The sequence below is a fragment of the Orbicella faveolata genome, unplaced genomic scaffold, assembly GCF_042242905.1.
Source record: "Orbicella faveolata isolate gen_17 unplaced genomic scaffold, um_ofav_v1 contig_24, whole genome shotgun sequence".
NCBI classification, from domain to species: Eukaryota; Metazoa; Cnidaria; class Anthozoa; order Scleractinia; family Merulinidae; genus Orbicella; species Orbicella faveolata.
The window spans coordinates 28,397,728-28,425,000 of record NW_028301552.1 but is presented as its reverse complement, the minus strand read 5'-3'; the positions used below and the strand labels follow the sequence as shown (position 1 = coordinate 28,425,000).

Sequence of the window (27,273 nt, the reverse complement as noted above, 5' to 3'; positions counted from 1 at the left end):
TACAGGAAAGCTTTAACACCAGATTTCGTCCTCGTTGTATTCTTATATTTTAGATTCATTTTGAACCCGCACTCACTGCAGTGTATGCATGTATCTGTTTCTGTGATAGTGTGCTCGTACAATCGATATTTCAGTTTTTCCTTGAGATTTTGGAATATAATAGACTCTGTCTGTCGCGCAACGCTTTGCTATAGTTCGGTACTTAGTGTGTGGTAGAATGGGAAACCCAAGCAAATCGTGTCCACATCACTGTTTGCATGGAATTCATAGTGCATCATACCCTTTGTAATTTTGTAGTTTGAGCTTGCAATGCAGTTAATCAATACATAGGGAGGTCGATTATATCCTAATCCTTGAATTTAACGTAGTTTTGACGTATACTCTTGTAATCATTTTAACGTTACTTTCTGTATGGCGTGAACGCTATTCATAATATGTACTTACAAATTGATTGCAATGATCGTAAATCTTAGGTTCGATCTTTGTTATAGTGGTAGAAAAGAGAGTAATTTAACAAACAAATGGTGCATTGTAACGAGAGGAATTTTGTTATTTCATCGTTGATTGATAGACCTTGGCATTGTCGTATTTTGATTTTGCCTCTATGTGTAAATTTCAAGTGTTTGCATCATCCTAATGCATAACAGCTTAAAATCGACTGGGTTAGTTAAAAGATGGCTTCGCGGTTTGGCGCATGTACAAGGTTTTAGGTTGAGTTGAAGTCATCTTTCTCGCTTTCCTGCTGAATCACGTTGTTCAGTAATCACAGACCATTATTGTTATTATTTGGACAAGTAGAATAACTGATGGCTAAATTTCATCTCATTTTGGTGAGAGAAATGACTTTGACAACAAGGTGGCCTCGATGAGACGATGACAATCCCTGTCCATTTAACTCGGGAATACTCGTGTCTCACGCAGACACGAGGAAAAGCTCTGTCCCCCGGGAGGGTGGACTCTCAAATAAAAAGAACAGGGTGCTCGTGGTACATTTTAGGGGTTAAAAAGTGATTTTGCTACCTCTTAGGGTGTTAAGCCTCAAAATGTCCACAGCGGGAGCTCTTTTGGTACCTTGTAGGGTATAACAGGCGATAGTGGGTTGTTTTAGATTTGGTACCCCTTAGGAGAGAAAAATTTTCAAGCCACACCCACAAAACAAGATTTTTGTACCTCTAAGAGGTTCTTTTCAAAATTTCCTTTTCAAAATTTTAGTTTGTTTTGCTTGCTCTGCCGGCTTTTCTTCCTTCTGTGATTTCTCATTTTTGTTAACAGAGATAAGGGGGAGAGGGCCTCCCGTAGATCCGCCACTGAATATCCACAAAAAGTACAATTGAAACCCTCTGAGAGTATTCGATATTTGTTCACAAACGCCAAGCAATTTCAAATAACGTTTTGGTTGGGCAGTGGAAGAATGCTTCCAGCTTCGGCACACTATAAAACAACAACAAGCAACACGCGCAGCCAGCTACGCATCGCTCAACTGAAAAAGCTAGATTTCTTGAGTTGAATACCATGTTATATGTATTTAGTATCCGTGTGTTAGTTGTATGTTACCCGTATACACCAGTTTGTTAGCGGCATGTTAAACGTATCAGTACGTTCGCCAGTGTACACGTATGTAGTATGTTACCCGTACCCGTGGCGTGTGATGTTTCAGTCATGATCGTAACATTACCAGCATCATGATGATGCAAATATAAGACATCTAATCAACATAGCAGCCGAAGATCGATCTGAATTTTCGGCAAATCGGCCTTGGGGCAGTAATATTGTTTAGATACAAAGAAGATAATAAATCATGGCTTCCGTGTTCACGGTTTCACGGTTTTTACCTCTGGGTGCTCAGGTGACCAGTCTCAACCAAAATAGACCAATTTCGATATATTAAAATTCAGCCTTAAACAATAGACCTCAGTATGAGGCTCTGGGGAATAACTACAGAGTTTGTGGGGTTTATTCCCCAGAGCCTCGCGCTGAGGTTAATTGTGTTAGGCTAAATTTGAATATATCGAAATCGGTCTATTGGAAAAGGGTGTCGAAGGCGAGATCTGTACAGGCCCGCAAATGACCCCAGTCCATAAATGATCCCCGTACCGCAAATGATCCCAGACCGGAAATGGTCGCCTCGCCATAAAAGATGGAAGAGTGAGGACTCACGAATTTGGACATTGGGTTTAAAATTTATACAAATGGTTTTTTTAATTACTGTGAAACTCAGAAACCCGTGAACATTTGGATTTGATTGCCAAAGGTTAATTGTGTACTGAACCAATCACAATAAAGTTCAGGACGCGCGAGAAAACCTCAAAACCACAACCATTTATCGCTGGTGTCTGCGGTTTAGTTTCTCACACTTAATTGGCTTTTTCTTTGCTACGCAATAAAATTCCTCAAATATTTCTGTTATTATTATTATTCACAATTTTCTGAGTTTTACAATAATAATACAATATTTTTATACAGCATTTACTGTTTGTAACGCAAGCAAAATGTGCAGTATGAACGATTTGAATGCAAATTTCACAACTTAAAAAATGAGATCCAACGTCACGAAATCCTGTGTTTGAAATTTGCAGTTTAGCTAGGTCCTTCCCTGAATGACTTTATTAGGTCCGTGCCTGAAATGTACGATACTCTGTCCTCAGATTTGCAGACAGCTGAGAATTCAGGCAAGTGGATTGACTACATTTTCGCGTAGCTTTCGGCACAGAGTAGACTATTAGTAGTAGGCCTCCGTCGGTCAGGGTTGACCATCGGTAGCATCCTAGTTGTCTGCTTGGCTGGAGCACCGGTGTCTGTGGCTGTAGAGGCCGATGCGGGAGTGACAGTTTCTGTTGCAGAGGTTGCATTTGTATTCTGTCTCTGGTCTGTCGAGGCTGTCGCTTTGTTTTCTGCGGACCCGCCTCTCTGTGGCGGCTTGTGTCAGCTTCTCCTCCCCTGATTTGAGGTGTTTGGTCAGGGCTTCTCTCCAATTGGACCGGTTGGCTGCCAGGCTCTCCCAGGACTCTGTGTTGATGTCTACAGCCTTCATGTCGCGCTTCACGACGTCGCAGTATCGCAGCTGTGGCTGCCCAGTGGGTCTTTTTGCACAGGCCAGCTCTCCGTACAGGAGGTCTTTGGGGACGCGGCCGTCTGGCATGCGGTGGACGTGGCCTAGCCAACGGAGTCTGGGCTGTCTGAGTAGTGTGAATATGCTGGGCAGACCTGCGCGAGACAGGACCTCAGTGTTGGGCACCTTGTCTTGCCATGATATTCCTAGGATGCGGCGGAGGCTTCTCATGTGGAAGGTGTTCAGACGCATTTCTTGCCTGGCGTACGTGGTGCATGTCTCGCTGCCGTATAGCAGCGTGCTGACGACACAGGCATTGTACACTGCCATCTTGGTCTTCCTTGTCAACTTGGGGTTGGTCCACACACGTGATGTGGGGCGCGCAAGGGTTGTGGCTGCCTTCCCGATTCTCTTATCAAGCTCTGTGTCCAGGGAGAGGTTGTTAGTGAGTAGTATGTGAACTGATGCACCGCATCGAGCTCATAGTCTTCAACAGTGATGACTGGTGGTGATTCGGTGGCTTGTCCCAGGACGTTGGTCTTTTTCAGGCTGATGGTCAGCCCAAAGTCTCTACAGGCCTGGGAGAAGTGGTCCATAAGTGACTGAAGTTCGCGCTGGGTGTGGGTTGCTACTGCCGCATCGTCAGCAAACAGCATGTCTCTGATAAGGGCTTCGCGTACTTTGGTCTTGGCTCTGAGGCGGGCAAGATTGAAAAGCCTGCCATCTGATCTCGTACGCAGGTAGATCCCTTCTCTTGACGTGCCAAATGCATGCTTCAGAAGCACGGCGAAGAAGATCCCGAAGAGAGTTGGCGCGAGGACACAACCCTGTTTGACCCCGCTGCAAATGTTGAAGGGCTCCGAGGTGCTGCCGTTGAACTGCACGGTCCCCTGCATGTTGCTGTAGAAGGACTCAATCAAGCTCTACAGCTTAGGTGGGCAGCCAATCTTGGGCAGGATTCTGAAGAGGCCCTCTCTGCTGACAAGGTCGGACGCCTTCGTGAGATTGATGAAAGTGACCTACAGGGGCATCTGCTGTTCCCTGCACTTCTCCTGAAGCTGGCGAAGGGAGAAGACCATGTCTACCGTTGATCTTTCAGCTCGGAAACCGCACTGTGACTCTGGGTAGACACGTTCGGCAAGTTTCTGCAGACGGACCAAGATGACCCGAGCGAAGACTTTGCCCACGATGCTGAGTAGCGAGATGCCTCTGTAGTTGTTACAGTCGCTACGCTTGCCTTTGTTTTTGTAGAGGGTGACGATCTTGGCATCCCTCATATCTTGTGGAACAGCCCCTTCCGGCTTTCCAGCACTGGCAGAGGACTTCATGCAAGGAAGCAGTAGGGTAGTCGCAGTGCTTGATCACGTCGGGGGTTATCCCGTCGCTGCCTGGGGCTTTCCCTGCGGCCAAGCGGTTCAGTGTCGAGCTCTTCCATGACAGGCAGGCACTCGATGGCATCGAAGGCTGCAGTCGTCACAACATTCTGTCTGGGGTAGAGGTCAGAATAGTGTTCCACCCATCTCTCCATCTGTTGCCCTTGTCTGTGATGACTTCCCCAGTGGTGGATTTCAGGGGAGCTGTCTTGTTCTGCACTGGTCCCATTGCTGTCTTGATGCCATCATACATACCTCTGATGTTCCCTGTAATTGCTGCTGTCTGGATTGTTTCGCTGAGCTCTGACCAATACTCGTTGGCATAGTGTCTGGCAGTTTGCTTAGCTACATTTTCGCGTAGCTTTCGCCACAGAGTAGACTATTGACAGTAAAAAAAAAAATTGCACGAGCAAAAGCGACTGCTCTACTCATACGGCATGCACTAAATAAATATATCTAAAGAACACTGCGGTAACTCACACTCAGTTAATCTTAAGCACTTTCGTGGGAGCCCGTGGCTATCTAGGACGCAAGTATATAGAGAAAAGTTCTATGCGGTTATAATATGATGGCAGAGGCATCCTCGAAGATTCATGTTTCTTTTTGCAGTTCGTCCCCTAAACGAAATATTTGTACAGTCGACACATGTCAATTTGGTATTTTGCGCAGTATGTTTAACGTTTCTTATTGCTGCTTTTATGCTTGAGGTGCTTGTCTTTTCTTCACCGAGGATAATTAAGAAAATATGTATCCATCCATAAACTTTTCATGGAGTCCACGCCATTCCTAACTTTTTGCGGTGAATTCTGGGATCATTTGCAGTCCAATTTGGGGATCATTTGCGGTACGGGGATCATTTGCGGACCTGTACAGATTGATCTCGCCCACAAGAGATCTGGGAACGAGACTAAGCAGATTCCTGAAATTCTGAGAAAACGAGGAAGTCACTAGTAACGACTTTGTTGTTTCGGTCAAGCGCTTGTGTAAAAACGCAGTTTCGCTGTGTAATAGCTTTTAATTCCGTTGAAATCCTAACCAGAATCATGCCGTATATCTTAGTACGTTGCTTGATGGACGGGAAAACAGAAGATAAACCATTTGACGGGATGACGACTTATATTGATTTCAATGCTAACTATGAGGATGTAGGCTTCCCAATGATAATGTCAAGGCTGTCAGCAACACGTGTTGACGCGGATAGTCCTGACTCTCCTCACTGCACGTACTCAACCAGTGAGCCCCTTTACGAAGTGCTTAACAGCTTGGAAACTGAGGGCTACAAAGTTGTTGGAACAAACAACTTTCTTGCATATCATATATGGACACTGTGCAAGCAGCGTCGCATAGTGTGCAACCTAAGCAAAGATGAAAAGCAGCAAATTTATGGACTACTGCAAAGGTGCATTACACTGGTATTAGTTTGGATCATTTTGTCTTTCCTATATTCTTGCTGGGAACACCTTACAAAAAGGTCGCTCTAAAAGTCGCAAAAATGGCACGAACTGTTGACGTAATGACTCGCGGCAAAGAGAATTTAGATTTTGATAATCGATTTCCTTTTATTTTTTTTTATTTCTTAAACATTATTAAAATTTAAAAGCGTTCTCTTGTTAAATTAGTTTTAAAAGATTGACCTTTCGATTGCCAGTCTGCGATCTTTGACAAATAGTGAATGAAAAGCGCTATCGTTAAAACATATACGGTAAAAAGTGTGAAGAAGAAAAAATTAGAATAAGAACAAAAAGGAGCAGAGAACGTTTTTAAATTTTAATTATGTCTTGTCCTGGTCACTCGTCCATTTTTAAACATTACGGAGTTGAGTAGCGAGGACGGCGACGCCGACGATAAGCCGGGTCCATTAGAAATGAATTTATGTTTTACCTACGAATCTCGCGGTGCTCTTAAGTCATTTAGTTTGTTAATCACTATCAAGACTATCACGAAACTAAACCTAGAACACAGCGATAAATTTGACATAAAAATTTAAAAAATTAACTGTCTTGGTTCACGTTCTCCGGACAACGCAGAATTTGGTTATTTCACGTTGTTGTTTTGCAGAGGAAGGCAAAGAAATGTACAAAGATGTATAACGTACGTGCACAGCCATTGTTCTGCTCATTAACTCTTTTGTTTAGTGACGTTCCCGTCGCCGTTGCCGTCGTGGTTTTCTTAAACTTCCCATTATTGTTAGTGAAAAACCCCGTAGTGACCTTGAATAGATTGACCTCGATGAAAATTAGGAGGCCTAGGAACTAGACTTCATAGTGTACGTATAAGGCAACCATAATTCTAAGAAAACACTCAGCGTTAACTTCAATACATTCCACAGTATTCAAACTGTTTACAAAGTATAGAGAACAGAAGTGTCATTTTACATAAAGAAAGAGCGTTAGACACCATGCCGTATATCAGTGCGCAGTTCCTGCTTGCACCCAGGAGTGGAAGAGGCATTTCGTCAATCTGGAACGCTCATCGATCGACTGCCATGTTGACCAAAGGGAGCTCGCAAACCTCGAAGCTGCAATGAAAGACCTGGGCGCAACGTGTAATTTTATTAGCTGGACGATCAAGATCGCTCACCTCCCTGATTTGGTGCTCAACAGATTGGAAACCCTGGGCTACAAAGTTGTTGCAACAAACACCGTTAAACATTTCCTGATATGGACTCTGCACAAGCAAGCTTAAAGCTCAATGACGCGAGAAAGGACTAAGCAATCGCATAGTTTTTGTTCTCTATATATTACGATCGAAATCAAACATTATCCCTGACTAACCATTACTCCTAGCCGATTGTAGAGAGGTATTCAGTTACTGGTTTGGGTCGATACAAATGTGTATATGAATTATTAAAGTATAAAGAAGTGCTTCTTGACTAGAGCGTTGCTCCGAGAAGGTGGGGGGAGGGGAGGGACTCTGTTATAAAACCTATGTAGGTGCGTACGACGCCAAAAAGTATGGCATTTGATCGCTTTTAGTCTGAGATAGGGTGTAAAATTGTGCCCATTTAGGAATCCATTTCTGTGAGGCTGAAATCATGTGTTAGTGAGGTAACAAGTAAGTAAAGGTTTTAAAACTATCACCTCTGTAGAAAACGTATTCAAACGACACTTTCGTAGATAAAGACTCTATTCAAAGACAAAAAAAACTCCAGAATACAATTCAAGAACAACGACTTCGCATTAGTTTTGCATTCGTTCCCTTTCAGTTCAGTGTTCGAGGGGGGTCAAATCGTGTAAGTCACGTGACAAGCTCGGTCCCAGTTTTCAACACACTCCCCCGCGTTGATTGACGTCATCAATCAAAGTTCAAAGTTCAAAGTTCATTTAAAGTTGAAACAATCTTACGAGCATAAACTCTATATAACAGAATGAACTCAATACATCTATCTTAGTCAGAATTCACGACGACAACTGGGACATCCTCGTCCCTCACTACTGTAACAGGAACATTTGCCACTCGGGGCACAGGGTTGGCAGTTCCATTATCCAACCTCACTTCCAGGGGATAGAGCTTCTGCAATGGGCGTCTCCATTCCGCGGTTGGCGAATTACCAGACTTGACTCTCACCACTGCACTTCGAACATGACCATCTCGACCAGGAAGTAATCGTTCGATCTTCCCAAGCCGCCACTGCTGTCTCGGGGTTTTGTTCTCATGTAGACACACAATATCTCCCACTTGCACTTTACGGACAGAATTTGCTCTCTTTGAGTAGCGATGGTACTCTCTAAGTTGTGTGAGATACTCAGACTTCCATCGGTTCCAAAAATGATCCAGTGTTCGCTGTAAGAATTTGGCTCTTCTTGTAAGTGTTCCCTCAGTTTGATCAACTTCGTTCGATGAGTTCTTTGATGGTACTGACAAAATTCTGCGGCCCACAATCAGGTGTGAAGGTGTTAATGGTTCCTCCATTTCATCGAAGACATATGTCAAGGGTCGTGAATTCAAGGCTGCTTCCACTTCTACAAGGACAGTAGACAGCTCGTCATAGTTTAACCGGGCATTTCGTATGACCTTCTTCAAACTCAACTTGACTGATTTTACTAGACGTTCAAAGAAACCACCCCACCAAGGGGCCGCTTCGACATTGAACCTCCACTGTGTACCGTCGCACTGACAATATGCCTGCACTCTTGAATCCTTAAATGTTTTCCCATTGTCACTGACAATCAAGACAGGAATTCCTCGTCTCCCTTTAAAGCGAGTAAGGGCTCTGATAAAACTTTCCGCACTCAGATTTGGGACAAGTTCCAGATGAACAGCTCGGGTTGCAGCGCACGTGAACAAAGCTATATAGACCTTGTTCAAATCTCCATTCTTTGAGAATACATCCTTGACATACATGGGCCCAGCGAAGTCCACTCCTACTCGAGTAAAAGCAAAGTCATCGCTCAATCGAAATTCAGGAAGAGGTGGGGGAGGAGGAACTGCATAGCTTCTGCCCTCTAACTTCTTACAAACAGAACATTTTCCTATCGCAGTTTTCACAGTCTGCCTTCCTTTTGTTACCCAGAATCTTGACCTTAGCTCTGTGAGAGTGTCCCTCACACCATTGTGAAGAACCTTGAGATGACAATCATTTATCACTAGGTAAGTTAGTCGTGAACATCTTGGAAGGAATATTGGAAAACGAGCATCATACGGAATCGGGGCATTTTTAAGACGACCACCACACCTCAGAATTCCCTTGTCATCTGTAAACAGTGATAATGAGATCTTGACCTGGTCAAAGTTCTTGTTGTTGTATACAGATTTCTGAACCTCCTTGATCCAAAGCTCTCTTGTACAATCCACCTCTTCATGCCTTATTACTCCATCCACTAACCTCTTCTTCATTTTACGTTGCTTGAGATTAGAAACAAATCGCACAACATATGCAGTGACTCGCACAAGTCTTTGAAGACTACTGAACCTTTCCAAGGGAATGATGCAATCAAGATTTAGTGACTTTTCTGACGTCACCTCTCCAGAGGCAATGTTTGCAAGAACTGTACCATCATGCTGCTTTGTGTGGCTGTTACAGCTTCCCTTCTTCAGTTCTAGGCAAGGATCTGAATCGTCACTTGTGACTTCAGCAGAGTTCATTGCAAGACTTGGCCACCCTGCTTTTCCTTTCTAAGGAACTCAGGACCACTCCACCACAATTGGTTGGTGATCAGTTTCGAGGTCATCGTACCACGTGAGCAGATGTCAGCTGGATTGGATTCTGTGGGGCAATAATTCCACTGAGTTGGCTTTGTAAGTCGACGGATCTCAACCACTCTGTTTTGAATGAATTGCTTGAATTCTCTGTTTACACCCCAAATCCACCACAGAACAATTTGCGAATCTGACCAGAAGAACACAGCATCAACTTCCAATGCTCCGTCAAATGCTGTCAACACAGTATTGACCAGTCGGGCCAGAACAAGAGCACCTAGTAACTCCAGTCGAGGTATGGTTTCTCCATTTATCGGAGCAACTCTGGTTTTTGACGATAAAAGCTGGGTGAAGACAGTTCCAGTAGTTGTTTCAAGGCGTAAATACACAACTGCTCCATAGGCTTTCTCACTTGCATCCGCAAAACCATGGAGTTGAATGCTTTGTAAATCTCCTGATGACAAGCCAAGGTGGTAGTGTCTCCTCACTTCCACCACCCCCACCTTCTTAGCATCTTGAACAAGCTTTAACCACTGTTCATGGATGAATGAATCCACGGGGTCATCCCAACCCACTCTTGTCTTGCAAATAGATTGAAAGATGATCTTCAGTAGAATGATGACTGGACTAATTAGTCCCAGGGGATCATACAACTTGCTTGTTGTACCAAGAATTGCTCTCTTCGTAACTGGACAAGTATTGCTAGTTTCTAGTGGAGAGGCCAGATCCAAGAGTAACAAATCATTTCGTCTATCCCATCCAACTCCCAGTACTTTCAGTTTTGCTGTGCTGGGGTTCTTTGACGTCTCAAACAGGGAACTCGAGAAGGTTTGATCTTCCTCTTGAACAGGGTGCTCCTTGACAGACTTGCTTGTAACTTGAGAAGACTGGCTTTCAGATTGTTCAATTCTTTCCTGAAGGGCTTCAGAGTTGGAGACCCATTTTCTCATATTGAAGCCTCCGCTCTTGAAGGATGACTTCAGATTCTCATACATCTCGAAAACAGAATTGTCAGAATCATCTCCACCAACAAAGTCATCCACATACAGACTTTTCAGAACTCTCTCTGCAAATTCTTTGGGGATGTCAGCAGAAGTCAAGTGATGACGAATTGTTGCATTCAATAGGAACGGACTTGCGGAGACGCCAAATGCAACTCTTGCAAATCGATAAACTTGTAGGTTCGGGTGGCTGCTTGTGACATCATCAACCCACAGGAAACGAAGATAGTCACGATCTTTGGGGTGAACTGAAACATTTAGAAAAGCTTTCTCAATGTCTCCTATGAGGGCTGTCTTGTGAGCCCGGAACCTCAGGAGGATGTCATAGATGAGGGGAGATAGTGGTGGACCAGCATACAAACAGTCATTGAGACTTGATGTGTTCTTTCCTGATCGTGCACTGGCATCATAAACAATACGAAGTTTTGTGGTGTCCTTGTCCACGCGAATCACTTCATGATGAGGAATATAATGTACTTTTCCCACACCATTGTTGACACCTTGATCCACAGGTTCCACAATTCCTTGTTGTTGCTGATCTTGGATGACATCATCATAGTGCTTTAACATCTCGGGCTTTAATTTCAGACGTTTCAGTAGTGAGACCAACCTTGATTTGCACAGAGCAAAATTATCTGGAAGCAGCTCATGGTCCTCTTTGAAAGGTAGCTGTACTTGATATCTTCCTTCAGTGAATTCAACTTCGCTAACAAATTTGTCATACAGAGACGAACCTTTATATCTTGCCCACCCAGGGTTGGATCAGGGTTACCACAAATTGCTACATGATGGGCACCTTGACATTTAAGACACTTCATAGGTGCTTGACAGTTACGTGCCAAATGTCCTTGCTTGAGACAGAGAAAACACTTGCCCTTCCTTTTAAGAACTTCCCTTCTAGATTCAATACTTGTGACAACATTACATTTAGAGCTCTGATGATTTTGATTACAGAATGAGCACCAAACACGAGGAAACTGTTTATTCTCAGAACTGTCAGTGTAGAAAGCTGATGTAGAAAATGGCGACTCACCTCTCTGATGTGAAGGCCTGGAATCCTTGTTATTGACAAGACATTGTTCTCTCAGTTGCAGTTCCTTGTGAAATTCACCCAAAATATCTTTCAGATTCCATGTCTCCGATTCCAAATTTCGTGTGATAGCGATCCGAAATTCCTCCGGTAATTTCTGCATAACGATTGGTGTCAAGAAGCAACCATACATTTCAGATGAGATTTCCATACTTTCCAATCCACGAACATGAGATTCCACTGTGTCGTACAAGCTTCGGAGTTTCTTTACTTCGCTTATCGATTCCACCTTGGGGAGTTTAGTGAGCACTTCCATGTGGCTGGAGATCACTATCTGTCGATTTCCGAATCTTTGTTTAAGCAGTCCAACTGCCTTTTCGTAGTTTGCACTCGTCAGGGCCAGACCAGCGATCGTACTACGCGCGGTGCCAGTAAGAAGTGACTGCAAATAATTGAATTTATCCACTGAAGACAAATTTGGGTTCTTATGAACCGCAGACTCGAAAGATTCCCAAAAGGGATACCAGTGTATGGGATTTCCGTGAAACTTCTTAAGCTCGAGCTTCGGCAACTTTGCCTTCGAAACGTGATCTTGAGAAGTTCCCGCGCTTTCGGAAGGAGGAAGTTGCGCCACAGAAGGGAATTCCTGACTCTTACCCTGCATTTCTTGAGCTTCCAAAACAGATTCTAACTCAACAATACACTCCTGAATGGAACTCATTATCTCACAGCTCTCAGAGACTTCGGTATCGATGGTTTTTACGTCGTCCACCAGCTCCACAATTTCGCGGTCGAGCGATTGAAGCTCCGACATTTTCGTTTCAAGGGCGGTTCGAAGAAATTTCAGCCTTTTCACTTCGATGGAACTGCCTTCAGAGATTAGCCCTTTGGCTTGTTCGATAGTTTTCTGGACGAACTTTCGGTGACCATCGCGAAATTTTTTCAAATTCCTCAATTTCGGCGGCATAATTGGTCGCCCACGTGCTTTCAGCTAGTGAAGCTTTGACTTCACAACAGCTTCCTTTGAGACGTTCTTCACAACGCTAGAATCCCAGTTTCAATTCCCGGGTCTCGGCACCAAATGTAGAAAACGTATTCAAACGACACTTTCGTAGATAAAGACTCTATTCAAAGACAAAAAAAAACTCCAGAATACAATTCAAGAACAACGACTTCGCATTAGTTTTGCATTCGTTCCCTTTCAGTTCAGTGTTCGAGGGGGGTCAAATCGTGTAAGTCACGTGACAAGCTCGGTCCCAGTTTTCAACAACCTCTTTGTTAAATGCCGCGTTCGCCACCGGTGTTCTCGCTGCAATACTAAATTAGAATAACAACCCTCGAATATCATTTTTAACTCGAACAATTTAACTTAAGGGTTTTTTAATTCCTAAGCGATATTTTCCCAAACGCAACATTTTTCTTCCCTTTTCTTTTACGTTACGAGAGTGAAAGCGTGATAGTTTTAAAACTAACACCTCTTTTTTAAGAGCCGCGCTAGCAACCGATGCTTTTGTTTTAAGACTCAATGAGAACGATCACATTAATCCTTTTTCAATCCAACGGCTTAGTCAGGCAATTTTTCCAGACCAAAGCGCGAGTTTTCATACACGAAGCCTTTTCTATTCTTTCTTTTCTTACGAGTAAGACAAGTTAGTTTTAAAATTCACGACTCTTGACCAAGTCGAACCATCGATACTGACTTCATTGTTTTGCGGCGTTGTGCTGCGCGCTATTACCAACTGATCCAAAATCGTATAAAAGAATTCAGCATTTCCAGGTTTCTTGCTTGGGGTTAATAACAATAATAATCCTTATTACATACTTCCAAAAAAGGCTATTCGGTATGTACGTAGAAAAAAAAAACGCTTAAGGCATGTTACATTACGGAATATTTACGCTTATGTCACCATTGAAAACCCTTAAAACAGATTTAAAAAAATTCTCAAAAAAAAAGATTCAGTTTTGTTTGGTTTTGTTTTTTTCTCTCGTCCTCGCGCCGAGTATGGTTCGTGAAGGTTTTAACAGCGAATCATCCTTATCGTGTTCATAAATTTTTAATCAACTGGTTCGCTGATGCACAAAACATATTGACTGAGATACCAAGCATACTGAAGCGCATTTTCTCCCCTGGGTACCCCTGTGTTAACAGCACCTTAATGCGCAACTTTCCAAACCCATCTCCCCTAATGCCGCTAATTTGACACGCCGACAATAGACCAATTTCGATCTGTTAAAATTCAGCCTAAAACAATAGACCTCAGCACGAGGCTCCTGGGAATAAATACAGAGTTTGTGGGGTTTATTCCCCGGAGCCTCGTGCTAAGGTTTATTGTTTTAGGCTGAATTTTAATGTCTCGAAATTGGTCTATTCTGCAACGATTTGAAATCCATCTTCGCCGAATCTCAGAACAATTCCCTCAGCGCAACAAACAACAAAAGGTTTTGTTTGGACTTGTGAAGACGAATTTTACTCACTACAATGGGCCATTTCTTGATACGCACGTCAAAAGAGAGCTCGCACCAAAAGCCGTAATTCTAACTCGTTAAAATTGTCACGAGCTGTTGACGTAATCAATGATTTGATTATCGATTTTCTTTCATTTTCTTTCTGTGATTTATTAAAAAAAATCGAGATACGGAAACACTCCTGAAAGTTTGGGAGAACTCAAAAGATGCTGTGGAATAGTCTCCCGCGGCACGTGTTCCCACAGCATTAATCAGTCTCCTGGAATCCACTCGTACCTCTGTAACTCGATAGAAATACGTTAATTGGTTTTATTTCTTAAACATGTTAGTTTGAGCCTGCGCTTTAACAGACTCAGTGACGTCAAAAAGAATGAGGCTTAAAAAAATTGGGAGGCCTAGGAACTAGACTTGATTCTGAGTGTGCGCATTAGGTGACTGTAATTCTAAGAAAACGAAGAACTTAACAGGCACCCGTCATTTGTTTTCATTGTAAATCCAGTAGATTCGACAGTCTTAACTTTAAACTGTTGAAATAAGGAACAAAAGTGTCACGACTGCGTTATACACCATGCCGTATATCATAATGCGCTGCTCCATTGACCCAACAGTCGGACACGTGAATAATACGGCATTTCAACCATCGGCAACGTTCATTGAGTACCATGTTGACAAGAAAGATCCAACCGAGTGCAGAAACATGGAAAGGATAATGGGTCGACTGGACGCAGGGTGTTCTCTCGATCGCGATACTTCTCCTTTCTACATTTACAAGATGGGCAAGCCCCCTTATTTCGCGCTCAACATATTGGAAACCGAGGGCTGCAAGGTTGTTGGAACAAACACCATTAAAAACCACCTGATATGGACACTGCACAGGCAACCTTAACCACAAGCTTAATGACACAAGCAAGGACATAGTAATACAGAAAGGTTTTCTCCTCCATGTACGATGATTGAACTCAAACATTGTTTCTAGCCGATTGAAGTATTCAGTTTCTGTTTTGGGTCGATACAGACGCGTGTTAGTTAATATTCTAGGTTAGAGAGGAACTTCGCGGATGTGCATGTGCGGCGCCAAGCAAGGGGTATGGCATTTGAGTGCTTCTGGTCTTCTGGTCTGAGAAAGCGTGTAAATTTTGACCATTTTGGTTTTAAGGTGAAGTCAGCAAACTAGACAGGCGAAGTTATTGTAAACGGGTATCGAGTTTTGCAGCTGCACTGGTGTGTCGAAAATCTCATGTTTGGTTTAAGATATAGTGTAAGGCTTTAAGAAACGCACCGTACACCCCATCAAAACTTTCGGGGAACATCCTCCTCCTCCGGGAAGAGGGGCGTTATTAGGAAGTAAATATTACGAAATGTTGAAGACAGCTTAAATATGAGTTCAGTTTTTCGTAAGTTTCATAACAAAAGTAACAACGTACTCCCGGCCAAACAAATACTCAAAGTAGAACGTTAATAGCAAGTTTATGTCAACATCTGCTCGGCAGTAACAATAGGATATTGCAATCGAGCAAAAAAGTGTACTGGTGATAAGTACTACAACCTCATATCATCTCTCTATTCATGTAGTTGGACCTTCACTTACAGTTGATGAGAATACACAGCGGGATCGATTATATACTCGAATTCCACGTAGTTTTGATGTATAATCTTGTTCGGTATAGCGTGAACATTTTACATGATGTATTTGTAAATTGATAACTATCAGCTTAGATCTTAGTTTCATTGCTATGGTTTTCGCGACGAAAGTAGTAAAAATAAATGGCGTATCGTAATGACAGAAAGTTTGTTATTTTATCGTTGATTCATAGACCCTGAAATTGTCGTATTTTGATTTTGCATCTATATGTAAATTTCAAGTGTTTTCATATTTTTATTGCATAACAGCTTGAAATCGACTGGGGTAGTTCAAGGATAGTTTCATGGTCCGGCGGATGTGCAAGGTATGGCGCGAACATAAAGAATCTTTCTCGCCCGCGCTTTCTCGCTAACTGGACCACAAGTACTTCAACATTCAGAAATTCTTGATTCAGTGTTTCACTGTTTTAGTGGAACTACTTATGACGTCATCACTTTCCTTATTTGCATGGTACAAAAACGTAAATATCTCTCAAACGAAAGAAGATAGTCCAAAAAGGAAAACGCCATTCTTTTTTTATTTTGAAAAACGTTCAAATAAGCAGCAATTATTTTTCAGTTCATAAGCATTATAAATAAAAACTTGCTGATATCCGGGTATTTTTTAGTCAGAAGGTTTCGATTGTGGCTATGCTTGGCCAGACCTTTGTTAGTGGTCAGCGGTAATATATATACAATAGACTATTATATGATTCCCGGAAAAACCGGAAGAAGTTCATACGATTGCTTTCTCTAATTCTTAGAAAAAAGGGACTATGCTTTTTTTAACCCGGGGGAGGGAGGCGGAATACATGAAAGGGTCACCTTATTCTTTTAAAATAGTCTATTAAGGTGTATGCTTGCTTCTCGGGCCGGAACATCACCGTGTAAAGCTATGTTTGCTACTCGCCCCCCCCACCCCCCCTACTCTACTAAAAAAAATCAGGTGTTAAGCGAATTGTGACGAGGTCGCGAGACATCAGGTCACAGTCTTCAAATCGTTGTCCGCCTAAGACGAATAACAGTGAGTGAGATACCATGCCGTATATCACAGTACGTAGTGCTATAAGGCCATCGGAAATAGAAGGTCTTTGGCCAACACCAACGTTCATTGATTGCTATGCTGACTTTGACGAGGAAGACGGGCGCGAGATTCAAGATGCAATGGTAAATCTGGGTGGAAGTTATTATCCCAATCAATATGATCGAACAGGTCTAGCTAGTCGTTGGCGGGTGTACTCTATTTCTCAGCCCCCTCATTTCGTGCTGAACGGTTTGGAAAAACTGGCCGGCTGTAAAGTTGTCGCATCAAACTCCATTACAGAGTCGAACACCATAGGCGTTCCATCTCATTCACATTACCAGATATGGACTCTACACAAGTAAACGTAAAACTCAACAAATTGAGCAACATAAGCAGACGTAAAATTGCGTGAAACTACAACAACTGATTAAGTTTAACAAGCTTTTGTTCTCCATGTCCTCGGGGACTGAAGCGAATGAAACATCACACTACTAAACATGCTCAAAGTAGAACATTAGAACTCTCTGCAACATCTGCTCGGAGGTTATTATAGATTATTGTAGATCCATCGGACAAAGAAGTGTACTGGTGATAATTATTAGGACTATAGATGCTGTAGTCCGCATTCGTCGATCCTGGAGGACTATGGAGTTCCTCTGGATGGCACATTCTGGGACAGCGTCTTCTGTTGCCATGAAGGTCGATTTGGAAATGACATTCGCCTAAGATAACAAAATAAAGGGAAGCAAACAGATCCAGAAGTTGTACTGGACTAACATCAACCTGTATACTGAACTAAAACACTTATTGAGATAATCCCGGCCTCACTAAGAGTCCTTCACTACAACTTCACACCATCCTGACCTTCACTTACAGTTAATCACAATTCACAGCGGGATTGATGAATGATATCCTTGAATTCTACATAGTTTTGACGTATAATCCTGTTCTGTATGGTGTGGACATTTTACATGATGCATTTGGGAATTGATAACTATGAGCTTAAATCTTTAGTTCTTTGCTATGGTTTTAGAAACGAAAGTTGCAAAAAATAAATGGTGTATCGCAATGACAATTTTAAATTTTGTTTTTTTTTATCGTTGACTGATAGACCTTCACATTGTCGTATTTTGATTTTGCACATATATGTAAATTTCAAGTGTTTGCATATCTTTATTGGTCAGTTAAAGGATAGTGTCGCTCGACGCATGTGCAAGGTGTGACTAATTAACAATTACAATGACAGAAGCTGAGAAAAATTTGCATGTTACTTATTTTAAACTCAAATTTAGTTGTTACTTCTATTCCTAACGGTTACTTCTGAAGATGTATGTTGAAACATACGAAACCATAATCTAACCATAATCAAGCATAATCTAATTAGTGCAGAGTGCACTATTGGGATGGTTCAGGGGGCTGCTGTTCGCTAAGGCTCTAATGTAATAAGGTACTAACACAATAAGGTGTTAACTTTAATGTCTGTTTAATTAATTAATTTCAATTCATCAGTTAGCCTTGTGGGCAGGGAGGCTGGGTGGGATAGCTATAGGTACCCGTGTGCATTACGCAAAACGCGTCTTATTTACGTTACTTTTTTTAATAACATGACAAAAATGTATATATGGTTTTGCAAATTTCATGCTATCGTTGTGGTGCTCCAAACGCATGGGCAGATTAGTTAGCGTCAAAGTCGACTATATGTTAGGTGAAATATACATTTCATACGGGGCTACCCACGAACGTTGAGTTCTTTTCCTTGTGGTAGAACATAACATGCTAGACGCATGTGTTCTAGCATTGCTTGTGTGATAAACTCCGTTCTCGAGTTCAGATGCACCCTTTTTTTTATTTTTTGTAATGAGTGATACCACACTCTCGTTTTGGCCAGGGATAGCAGCTATATTTCAGGTAACGTCAGGTCTCCTTTTTTTGTTGCAAAGAACGCTACTGTAACTTCTTATCTTCTGGAATGTTCCACAGCTCGATTCAAGAAATGTCGTCTGTTGTGTGTTTGCCAGGGTTCAAATAAAGAATGGAAACATATTGCTTCTCCTTAGCAGCTTGTTTGTTTCCTCTTCTATGAAAGAGAGCCAAAAGTTCATATTCAGCCGAAACTTTCCCGCGTTAGTTACAAGTAAAAGTAGTAAATTTGGGACAAACGAAACTTGTTATCATTGCGGCAGACTCCGTGGCACTTACTGAAACCGCCAATTAATTTTATCAGTCGATGAGATGACTCGCTCACCGATGTGGGATATAATTTCGGTCAAGTAAAGATCTCTTCCTTCAATACTTCCTGTTGAAACGCTCCTCAGTTGTGTTACTCGATAGCATTGTGTATTAGTTTGAAGAGGTTTTATTGTTAACACCAAAGCTGGCAACAGAATAAGAACGCACTATTCTGTGACTCGACGTGACTATTTGATAATTAGATTAGTTCTTGTTTATCGGAGAAATGAAAATTTGCGTCTTGAATAAAACAAAATCGTTCCTCTTCGACTTTTCAGCAGACATTTAACTTTTATATTCCATTTATCTCCAGCAGTATATTAAAAAAGATAGACATCTTTCTTATATTTTTGTGGAAACAAAGATATCTTGTTGCGCACATTGGCGAGGAAAACAAAAGTATCAAATAGGCCCTTTGCAGCTGGGGTCACGTGACCAAATTTTTCCTGGAAAATTTTTATTTATGGGCTATAACTTGAAGAATGCCAGAAATAGAGAGAGCGCTTTGAAAATACCAAAATGACTAAGTTTGAGGCCCCTGGTATTTAAGAGTAAGTTTGTACGACCGTTTGAATTTTCGGAAAATTTAGAGGATTTGCATGGAAACAGGATTTGCTGGAGAGCAAGACCTTGCTCTCAAACAACTTTTTCCATACAAATCTTCTTATTCTTTTAAAAATTCAGACTGTCATGAAATCTCATTATTTAATGATGGGGACCTCAAACTTGGCCATTTTGATACTTTCGACATGCTTTTTCCATTTCTGGCTTCCGTTAAGTTATAGCCCATAATTTTATGAAAAATAGGTCACGTGATGGCTTAGCTGCAAAGGCCTATTAGAAAACAAACAAACGTTGGCGTGAAAAGTAAAACTGTCACATTTGCTACAAAATGAACGAAAACTCAACATAAAATATCACGACAAATTTAAAACCGTCTTGACAAACGGTAATTGTAAGTTATCTTTGGGCCTTAAAAGAAGACACAAACATGAAACATGCACACTGCTAAGATTATGTCTTATCAAGTTTTTGTCCGCTCGTATTCTGCAATGGAGAAACGGCATGGGTGAGAACCTGTGTGACTACTGTGTCAGAGCCGTAAATCACACTCTGCACTATCTGAGATTGTCTCACTAGTTTTTGTTTATTACTTGAATGCATACAGATATTCCATTTTTTTTTTTTGCTTCTTGGTAAATAAGTACCTTACTTGTGGAATGTATGCCTCGATACCGATTTTAGGCACCGTCAACACGTATCCGGATATTTTTGAATCCGCAAAGCATACTTTGCATGTACAGAATAAGATTCCTGAATTATTACTATTTTTTTGTTATTTATTGCTGTTTCGTTGAGTATGCTTGTAATGATTTCCTGTAAATATGAAACCTGTTAGAAGTAATAAAGTGGTGATGGTCTGGAGTCTAGAGAGAAATGTATGTTTATGTTTGGCACTTTTTAACTTGGAAAGGTTTCAATTATAGCCACTGTTGACCAAAGGATGCCGCGTGCACTTGTAGCCCCGACTCTCGCAGTCGAGAGATCAGTGGAAATGAAGTCTAAAAACATTAATTAAATGGAGGCTTTTCATTTATTATTATTTCACGAGTGCGCCCTAAAGACTAATTAGACAGCTAAAAATGGTCAGGTTTTGTCTTGAACATTCTAAGTGAGACCAGAATCCTTGATTTGTCCCTGAGACGGCGAACATGCCCAACCTTTTCAGATAGGAGTTCCCCCGGGTTTCGAACAGCAGCCGTCTAAGGCCGTGTTACAGTCGCTTGCAGCATGTCAAGATAGCTTCTCCGAGAGGAAGAAGGTATAACGATTTTGTCATTGTAAAGAAAATAGTTATGGTTCTTTCTTTGCGATTAGGGTGGCGTACGCTAAAACTTAGCTGAGAGCGTTTTAGAATAACAAGGCAACTTGTAGAACTAGTGTTTGATAGTCATGTTAATCTGCGTAGAACAAGCGCTTTGAGAACGAAACATTGTAGTTTGTTGTCTCTTGTGGTGTTACGTGAAGCTCATACATTTTGCTTTGGTGATTTTTTTTCGAAACTCGCTTGGAGAGTAATAAGAAGGTTGCTTGTGCAACGTATCCCTTGACATTCATGACTCATTTTCCCAAAGAGAGGCGTAGCTTAAACATAGCTGAGTGCGTTTTAGAATAAGAAGCCTACTTGTAGAACGAGTACTTTGAGAGTCATGTTAATCCGCGTACAACAAGCGCTTTGAGAACGAAACATTGCAGTTTGATATCTCTTGTGGTGTTACGTTAAGTGCATACATTTTGCTTTCGTGACCTTTCCCGAAAATCGCGTGGATAGTAATAAGAAGGTTACTTGTGAACGTATCCTTCGATACTCATGATAGTGTGCATAGAACAAACGCTTTGAGGACAAACTTTGCACATTATTATCTCGTTTAGTGTTGGCATGAATGTCATATCATCTTGCTGTCGTGGCTTTCCCGAAACTTGCTTAGGAGAGTGTTAGAACAAGGTTAATAAGCCGTGTGTGACGAGCAGTGGAAAGGAATATTCTCCTCCCGCATTATGTTCCCATAGACACGTACGCTTAAACATCGCTGTGAGCGTTTTAGATCGTTTTGAATCCGTAACACGCTTTTAGAACGTAGAATTCATTTTCAGTGAACTAGAAACGCTTATGTCATGTTATGTTTTGCAGGTGTTATGTTAATTTATATGATTGCGTCAAGTTTCTCATAACCCGTTTTACGATTCTCGGTGAAAAAAGCGGGAGAAACATACAGTTTGTTATCTTTTTTTGTGTTACATGGATGCGGTCATGGCTTACTTTCATCGCGTTTTATTGTCCCAGAGAGAACAGAAACATGCTTGTCATCTTTGGCGGTTTGTTTGTGTTATGTTAATTGCGAGAAATCGCTAACTTTGCAAAAATCTGAGAGCCGCCATTAGTAAGTGGAATTAACATTACAAAGAAGTGTAAAAAATCGCAGATTTCGCAATGAGTTGACGAAAAATCGTGAAGTTAGCGAAAAATCGCAAATTTTGTAAATTTTGTAAAATCCGCAAGCCGGTGCTTGCTGATGTATTAGCATAGAGTTGTAAATTTCACAACAATGTGGCGAAAATCGTTGAGGCAACGAATTTTTGTAAATCTTGTAGAAGTTAACGAAAATTCGCAAAAGTTGTAAAATCTGCGTGCCGGCACTAGTAAGTGGAATTAGCATCACAAAGCAGTGTAAAAAATCGCAAATGTCGCAAAATATCGTGAAGTTAGCGAAAAATTGCAAATTTTGTAAATTTTGTAAAATCCGCAAGTCGGTGCTTGCTGTTGGATTAGCATAAAGTTGTAAATTTCGCAACAGTGTGCGGAAAAATCGTTGAGGCAGCGAATTTCTGTAAATCTTGTAGAGTTTAACGAAAAATGGTAAAATTTGTAAAATTTGAAACTGCGTTCAATCCTGGACACAAGTGTGATTCGATCAAGTAGGATGACTGATGCATAAATTGCGCGAAAGATTTCAACAGATTTACACAGAGAATGTCAAAGTTTTGGTGTTGAATACCGATTTAACCATTCGACCCAAACAATTAACAGATTAATAATTATTATTCTGATTGATTTTGGACAGATACTGAGTTATCTACTCGCATCCGATTGGTTGACAAACATTCGAATTCTAAAGAGAAATATCATAGTTTGAGAGAACACTTAAAAGCTATGGAACTAGGCTCTCCCCGTTCGTGTTCCCGCAGTACCGTATTTCTCGTTCCTGAGGAAGCCACAGGTTAGGTGACGTCATAGGGATTGACAGTAATCAGGAGCCATAGTCCCCTATTATGGCTCCTGCCGCAGTGAAAATTACAAGGCCTAGGAACTAGACTTAGTTCTGAGTGTACACATTAGGCGACTAGCATTAGAGTCGTATACAGTTCTGAGAACAGAAGTGTCATTTTAGACGTTTGATAGTAAAGAGCCATGCCGTATATCATAGTGCGCAGTTTTTGCCAGTGCCCAGTAAGGGAAGTGGCATTCCGGCACCCAACGTTCATTGACTGCCATGTTGACCAAGGCGAGCTCGCGAAGCTCGACGCTTTAATGATAGACCTGGGCGCAAAGCGTAATGGCTTCACCATCACTATCACTCAGCCCACTGATTTGGTGCTCAACAGATTGGAAAGCCAGGGCTGCAAAGTTGTTGGAACAAACACCACTGATCACATGGTGATATGGACACTGTACAAGCAAGCTTAAAGATCAATTATACAAGGAAGAGCAGCTAGAGTAATGGATTATGTTTTTCTTTTCCATATGTTGCGCGATTGAAACCAAACATTATCCGTCTAACAATACTATACAAACTTTACTGACACTCCCTAAAGAGGTTTTTTTCATTGACTATTGAGATAGGTTTTAAAGTCAACATAAGTTAAAATGATGGCGTTTATAAAAATTACGATAATTCAATGAGGAATAAAACTAGACTATAAATAAGTCAAAAGCAGACAATAAAAATTCTAAGATAAAAATCATATCAAAAAAGAAATTGTGGTAATAAAACTACAACTAAGACCGACTTGAGAGAAAAGCGGCGAGTAAATTAGCTCTTAATTTACGTTAAAAGTAGGAAAAGAGTCGCAGAGCTTAAGAGAATTGTTTAAACTTTTCCATAAACTGACTGCGTGACTCTAACTGCCAATATACTTAGCCGATTAAGCACAAAAGCATTCGGTTTCTGTTTTGGGGCAATACAGACATGTAAGCTTGTATTAGTTAATTGATTTAATAATTCTAGGGTTAGAAAAGTGCCTTGTCATAGAGCGTTGCTCTTTTGGGAGGGAGGGAGGGAGGGAGGGAGGGAGGTATTCTTTTATCAAAGTTTTATGTCGCTCCATGCAGCACCATTAGGTATGACATTTACGTGGTTGGTCTTAGAGAGGGTGCAAACTTTGACCATGCATATTTGAAGCCATTTATGTTAAGTTACTCCAAACCTTCGTGGGTGTCGTCCATGCAGAAAAATATTTGTACGCACGCTAATTTCAAGGAAACCCCTACAAACTATATCTAAATAAAAAATGAAATGTGGAATTTGATAAAATTATGTTCTGTGCTGGGTGTTACCTTCCTAAGACGGAATAAGTCGTTAACGCCAAAATGACCGACTGACATTCCGGCGAATTAATCGGGTATCACATGTGATCGTTGATGTAAAGTAATTATACAGCGTTAATCACAAAGCATCAATATCTCAAAGTGTTGAGTACTTTTCATAGATCTGTCAAGTTCCAATATCAAACAGTTTGCAAAACGTGTTGCGTTAGAGGCCGCCACGAGAGAGGGATTTAATATAAACGAATTCGCCGACACGTACCCTGTTAATTCATTTAAGGTGGTTCAAAACAGTTTCCAGCACTTTGCAAGACTTAAATTTTGATAGGTCATTATAAACCACTCTTTATCAGTTGATGCTACAATCATGGTATCAAAAAACCGCTCAATAATTGGTAAACACGTTGTTATCATTTTCTTGACAAAATAGCTTACCATAGCGACAGTATGACCTGCTAAAGACAACCCTAATTATAGCTTGGGGGCTTATAATTCAAAAACGGCACGATGAAATTTTTCTGTGTAGTTCAGCAATCACAGGTCATTATTATTGTTATTTGTGCAAATAAAATGACTGATGCCTAAATTTTATATCATTTCGGGGAGAAGAAAGATCTTGGCCCAGACGAGACGACAACAATCCTGCTCAGTCCCGCATAAAATTATAATACCTTACAAATTTGTAAATTCAAAGGAGAAGGATAAAATGACATTACTTTAAAATATGTCATTGGATAAAAGCACAACACTATTAAAAAATAAATAATAGCAATAAAATAAAAATAAAATACATATATGAGTCTTTAACGTAAGTGTTAACAACAGTCTTGAAGACGTCTACAGCACTGCGCATGCATCAACTAGAAGCATGTAGAATAATTCATAATTAGCGACAGATATGTCTGCTTCTGAGAATACATAATTATGTCAACATAATCGATCGAATACTGGAACATGCTCGTCACAATCAAAGAACAGTAATGAATAGGTTATATAGTAGTCATCCGATTCTACACGGAGAATACAAACTCGTATTAAATCGATCGTAAAACTGTCTGGGTTGCTGGGGTTTCACTGATTTTTCTCGCCGATTTATTTCTCCTTGTGCAATGTCCATGTCTGCCATACTTCGATGTTGTTCCATTTCGCGGAGTTTGCTGCAACAACTTTGTAGCCCATGTCTTCTAATTTGCCCAGCACTGCAAAAGCGTTGTCATGAACAATGTACGAACAATTAGAACCAGGAGTTGATGCTGCCAGACGTGACAGTTCACTTCGAAATGCGCTATCGCCAGGATTGTAATCAATGATCACTTGGCGGTTTGAGCTCATTACTTGGTTCACGATGGTGCGTACCGTGATATACGGCATGGTGCTTTTCTCAATCGCAAGTATTCGTCTCAGAATGGGACTTCACTGAGTCGAGATTTCAACAGTTTGAAGACCGATCTACTACAGATTGTAGACGCTGTCTACCGTTTGTTAGTGAGCACCAGTCCTGCGCATCACGAAAGGTTCCAGGGCTTTACCATTCCCAATGTCAAATTTCCGTTTCAGTTGATTTTCCTCCCGGAATGTTCCGAATTTTCGGTTGAATGGTTCGCTTTTCGAAAATTTAACAGATTCTTGATTTTCTAACCCTAAGAAAATTTCCGTACTATTTATCCTCATTTTGAAATTGTCGTAATTTTTGTTGAATGGAAAGCGCCCCTGTATCAAGTGGAAGGGGACGAATCTAGGTTTTCTGGTTTTCGCAAAAGCAATAATTTCGGCCCAGTCCACACTGTTGTATTTTCGAAACGAATCAAGGGCTCCGCGCCCGCACTGCCTCTTTTGCAGTATTTTCCCCTTCACACTAAAATTAAACGGCGATAAAATCACCACAACTGTGTTTTGCGCCTGAAGATGTGATGCAACTCAATGCAACGTAAGCTTCTTTGAAAACCCTTAGTTTCTCTCTGTACTAATCGGATGGGAGGTTCAAATATCTGTACTTTGGACAGCGTTTCAAAAGAATTCGCTTTTGGTTAAAAAGATGAATATTTTCTATCGCATTAGTGTGGATCGCGGTAGACGAAAACCCATTAGAAAGTGTGCTTACCCCTGGTTCGTGACCAGTCCACAAAAGAGGAATGACGAGTTTCCTTTCTTTTCTATCTAATCGCAAGTGATGGCACCTTTCAAATCTTGAACTTTTATTCTAAATGAGTGATAAATGAAGTTAGGTACAATACAAAATAAAATACACGTGAAATGTGATTTCAAAATCATGGTCGGCAAAAGGACGACGTGTTCTTGTCATGTGAATTGATTTCTCATAAATTGTTCATTGCTTTAACATTTTTTTCTTGAAGCTACGAGAAAAAGCTATACTATTGACTGCTGTCCACGTCTTCAAGTTATACCGCAGTATTTCATAAATATTTGTTGTTCAAGTGTCTGCTAAACTTCGAAATAAGAACTACAGTCGAACTTCTACTCCAGTTGAGACCACCCCTCGTAAGCGACCACCTCTCCTCAGCGACCCAGCATAAGGAGTCACACTCCGCCATTTTGAATTCATCAACCCACCGCTGACCACTTATGCGCACAACCATAAGGAGTAAAACGTAAAAATGTTTAAAAAACTATACCACATGTGACGGTTGTGACCAAGAAAGCGAAAAAAATGCTTCATATGCCAGTCTGGTCTGTTATAATTTTGCAGTAGTGTTAAGAAGTTGCTCCAAATAACAAAAGTTGCCCCAAAGTTGCCGAGCATCTTAGTGACAGCCCTGGTTTTGGTACCTCTTTAGGATGTTCAGCCTCAAAAGGTCCACAGCGCGAGCTTTCGCGGTACCTCTTAAGGGAATGAGCTGAAAATGTCAGTGTCAGCTAATGTGTTGTTTAGGAGGAAAAAATTTCAAGCCACGCCCACAAAAGAGGATCTTGGCACCTCTTAGGTGTTTTTCTTAAAATTTCCGACGGGCAACCCCATCCTTTTTATATGGGTGTCCCCCCCCCCCCCCCCCTCCGGGAGAGCGCTATCCTTTCTGTATTCTTGTACTTTAAGCCTGTAGTTACAGTTAAGCACAGTTGGCAAAGAGATCAATTATATCGAGGTTTGTTTGATTTCTGACCAGGTTAAGCATTATCACGTGCACTCGGGAAAAATCAAGATCACCGTAAACAGAGCAATTGTATGGTTCAATTTGTTTACACCCAAACAAACGTCATAAACCCAGTAAGTGAGACTGAC

General features: G+C 41.3%; 4 protein-coding genes across 4 annotated transcripts; all 4 read right to left on the bottom strand.

The window, feature by feature from the left end:
* Positions 1-3,393: 3,393 nt before the first annotated feature.
* Positions 3,394-3,945, bottom strand: LOC149111204 (uncharacterized). Its single transcript, XM_089292406.1, has one exon. The coding sequence runs from the start codon at positions 3,943-3,945 to the stop codon at positions 3,394-3,396; it is 552 nt and encodes a 183-aa protein (XP_089148532.1).
* Positions 3,946-7,809: 3,864 nt separating this feature from the next.
* Positions 7,810-9,507, bottom strand: LOC149111203 (uncharacterized). Its single transcript, XM_089292405.1, has one exon. The coding sequence runs from the start codon at positions 9,505-9,507 to the stop codon at positions 7,810-7,812; it is 1,698 nt and encodes a 565-aa protein (XP_089148531.1).
* LOC149111202 (uncharacterized) lies at positions 9,504-11,132 on the bottom strand. The gene has a single exon (XM_089292404.1). The coding sequence runs from the start codon at positions 11,130-11,132 to the stop codon at positions 9,504-9,506; it is 1,629 nt and encodes a 542-aa protein (XP_089148530.1).
* A 23-nt stretch (positions 11,133-11,155) lies between these two features.
* LOC110050643 (uncharacterized) lies at positions 11,156-12,861 on the bottom strand. Its single transcript, XM_020756560.2, has one exon. The coding sequence runs from the start codon at positions 12,557-12,559 to the stop codon at positions 11,156-11,158; it is 1,404 nt and encodes a 467-aa protein (XP_020612219.2). The 5' UTR covers positions 12,560-12,861.
* Positions 12,862-27,273: the final 14,412 nt, after the last annotated feature.

Bases quoted from the DNA above. Each gene is read 5' to 3' on its own strand.
- LOC149111204 (XM_089292406.1), bottom strand. From the start codon at position 3,945: ATGCAGGGGACCGTGCAGTTCAACGGCAGCACCTCGGAGCCCTTCAAC.
- LOC149111203 (XM_089292405.1), bottom strand. From the start codon at position 9,507: ATGAACTCTGCTGAAGTCACAAGTGACGATTCAGATCCTTGCCTAGAA.
- LOC149111202 (XM_089292404.1), bottom strand. From the start codon at position 11,132: ATGTTAAAGCACTATGATGATGTCATCCAAGATCAGCAACAACAAGGA.
- LOC110050643 (XM_020756560.2), bottom strand. From the start codon at position 12,559: ATGCCGCCGAAATTGAGGAATTTGAAAAAATTTCGCGATGGTCACCGA.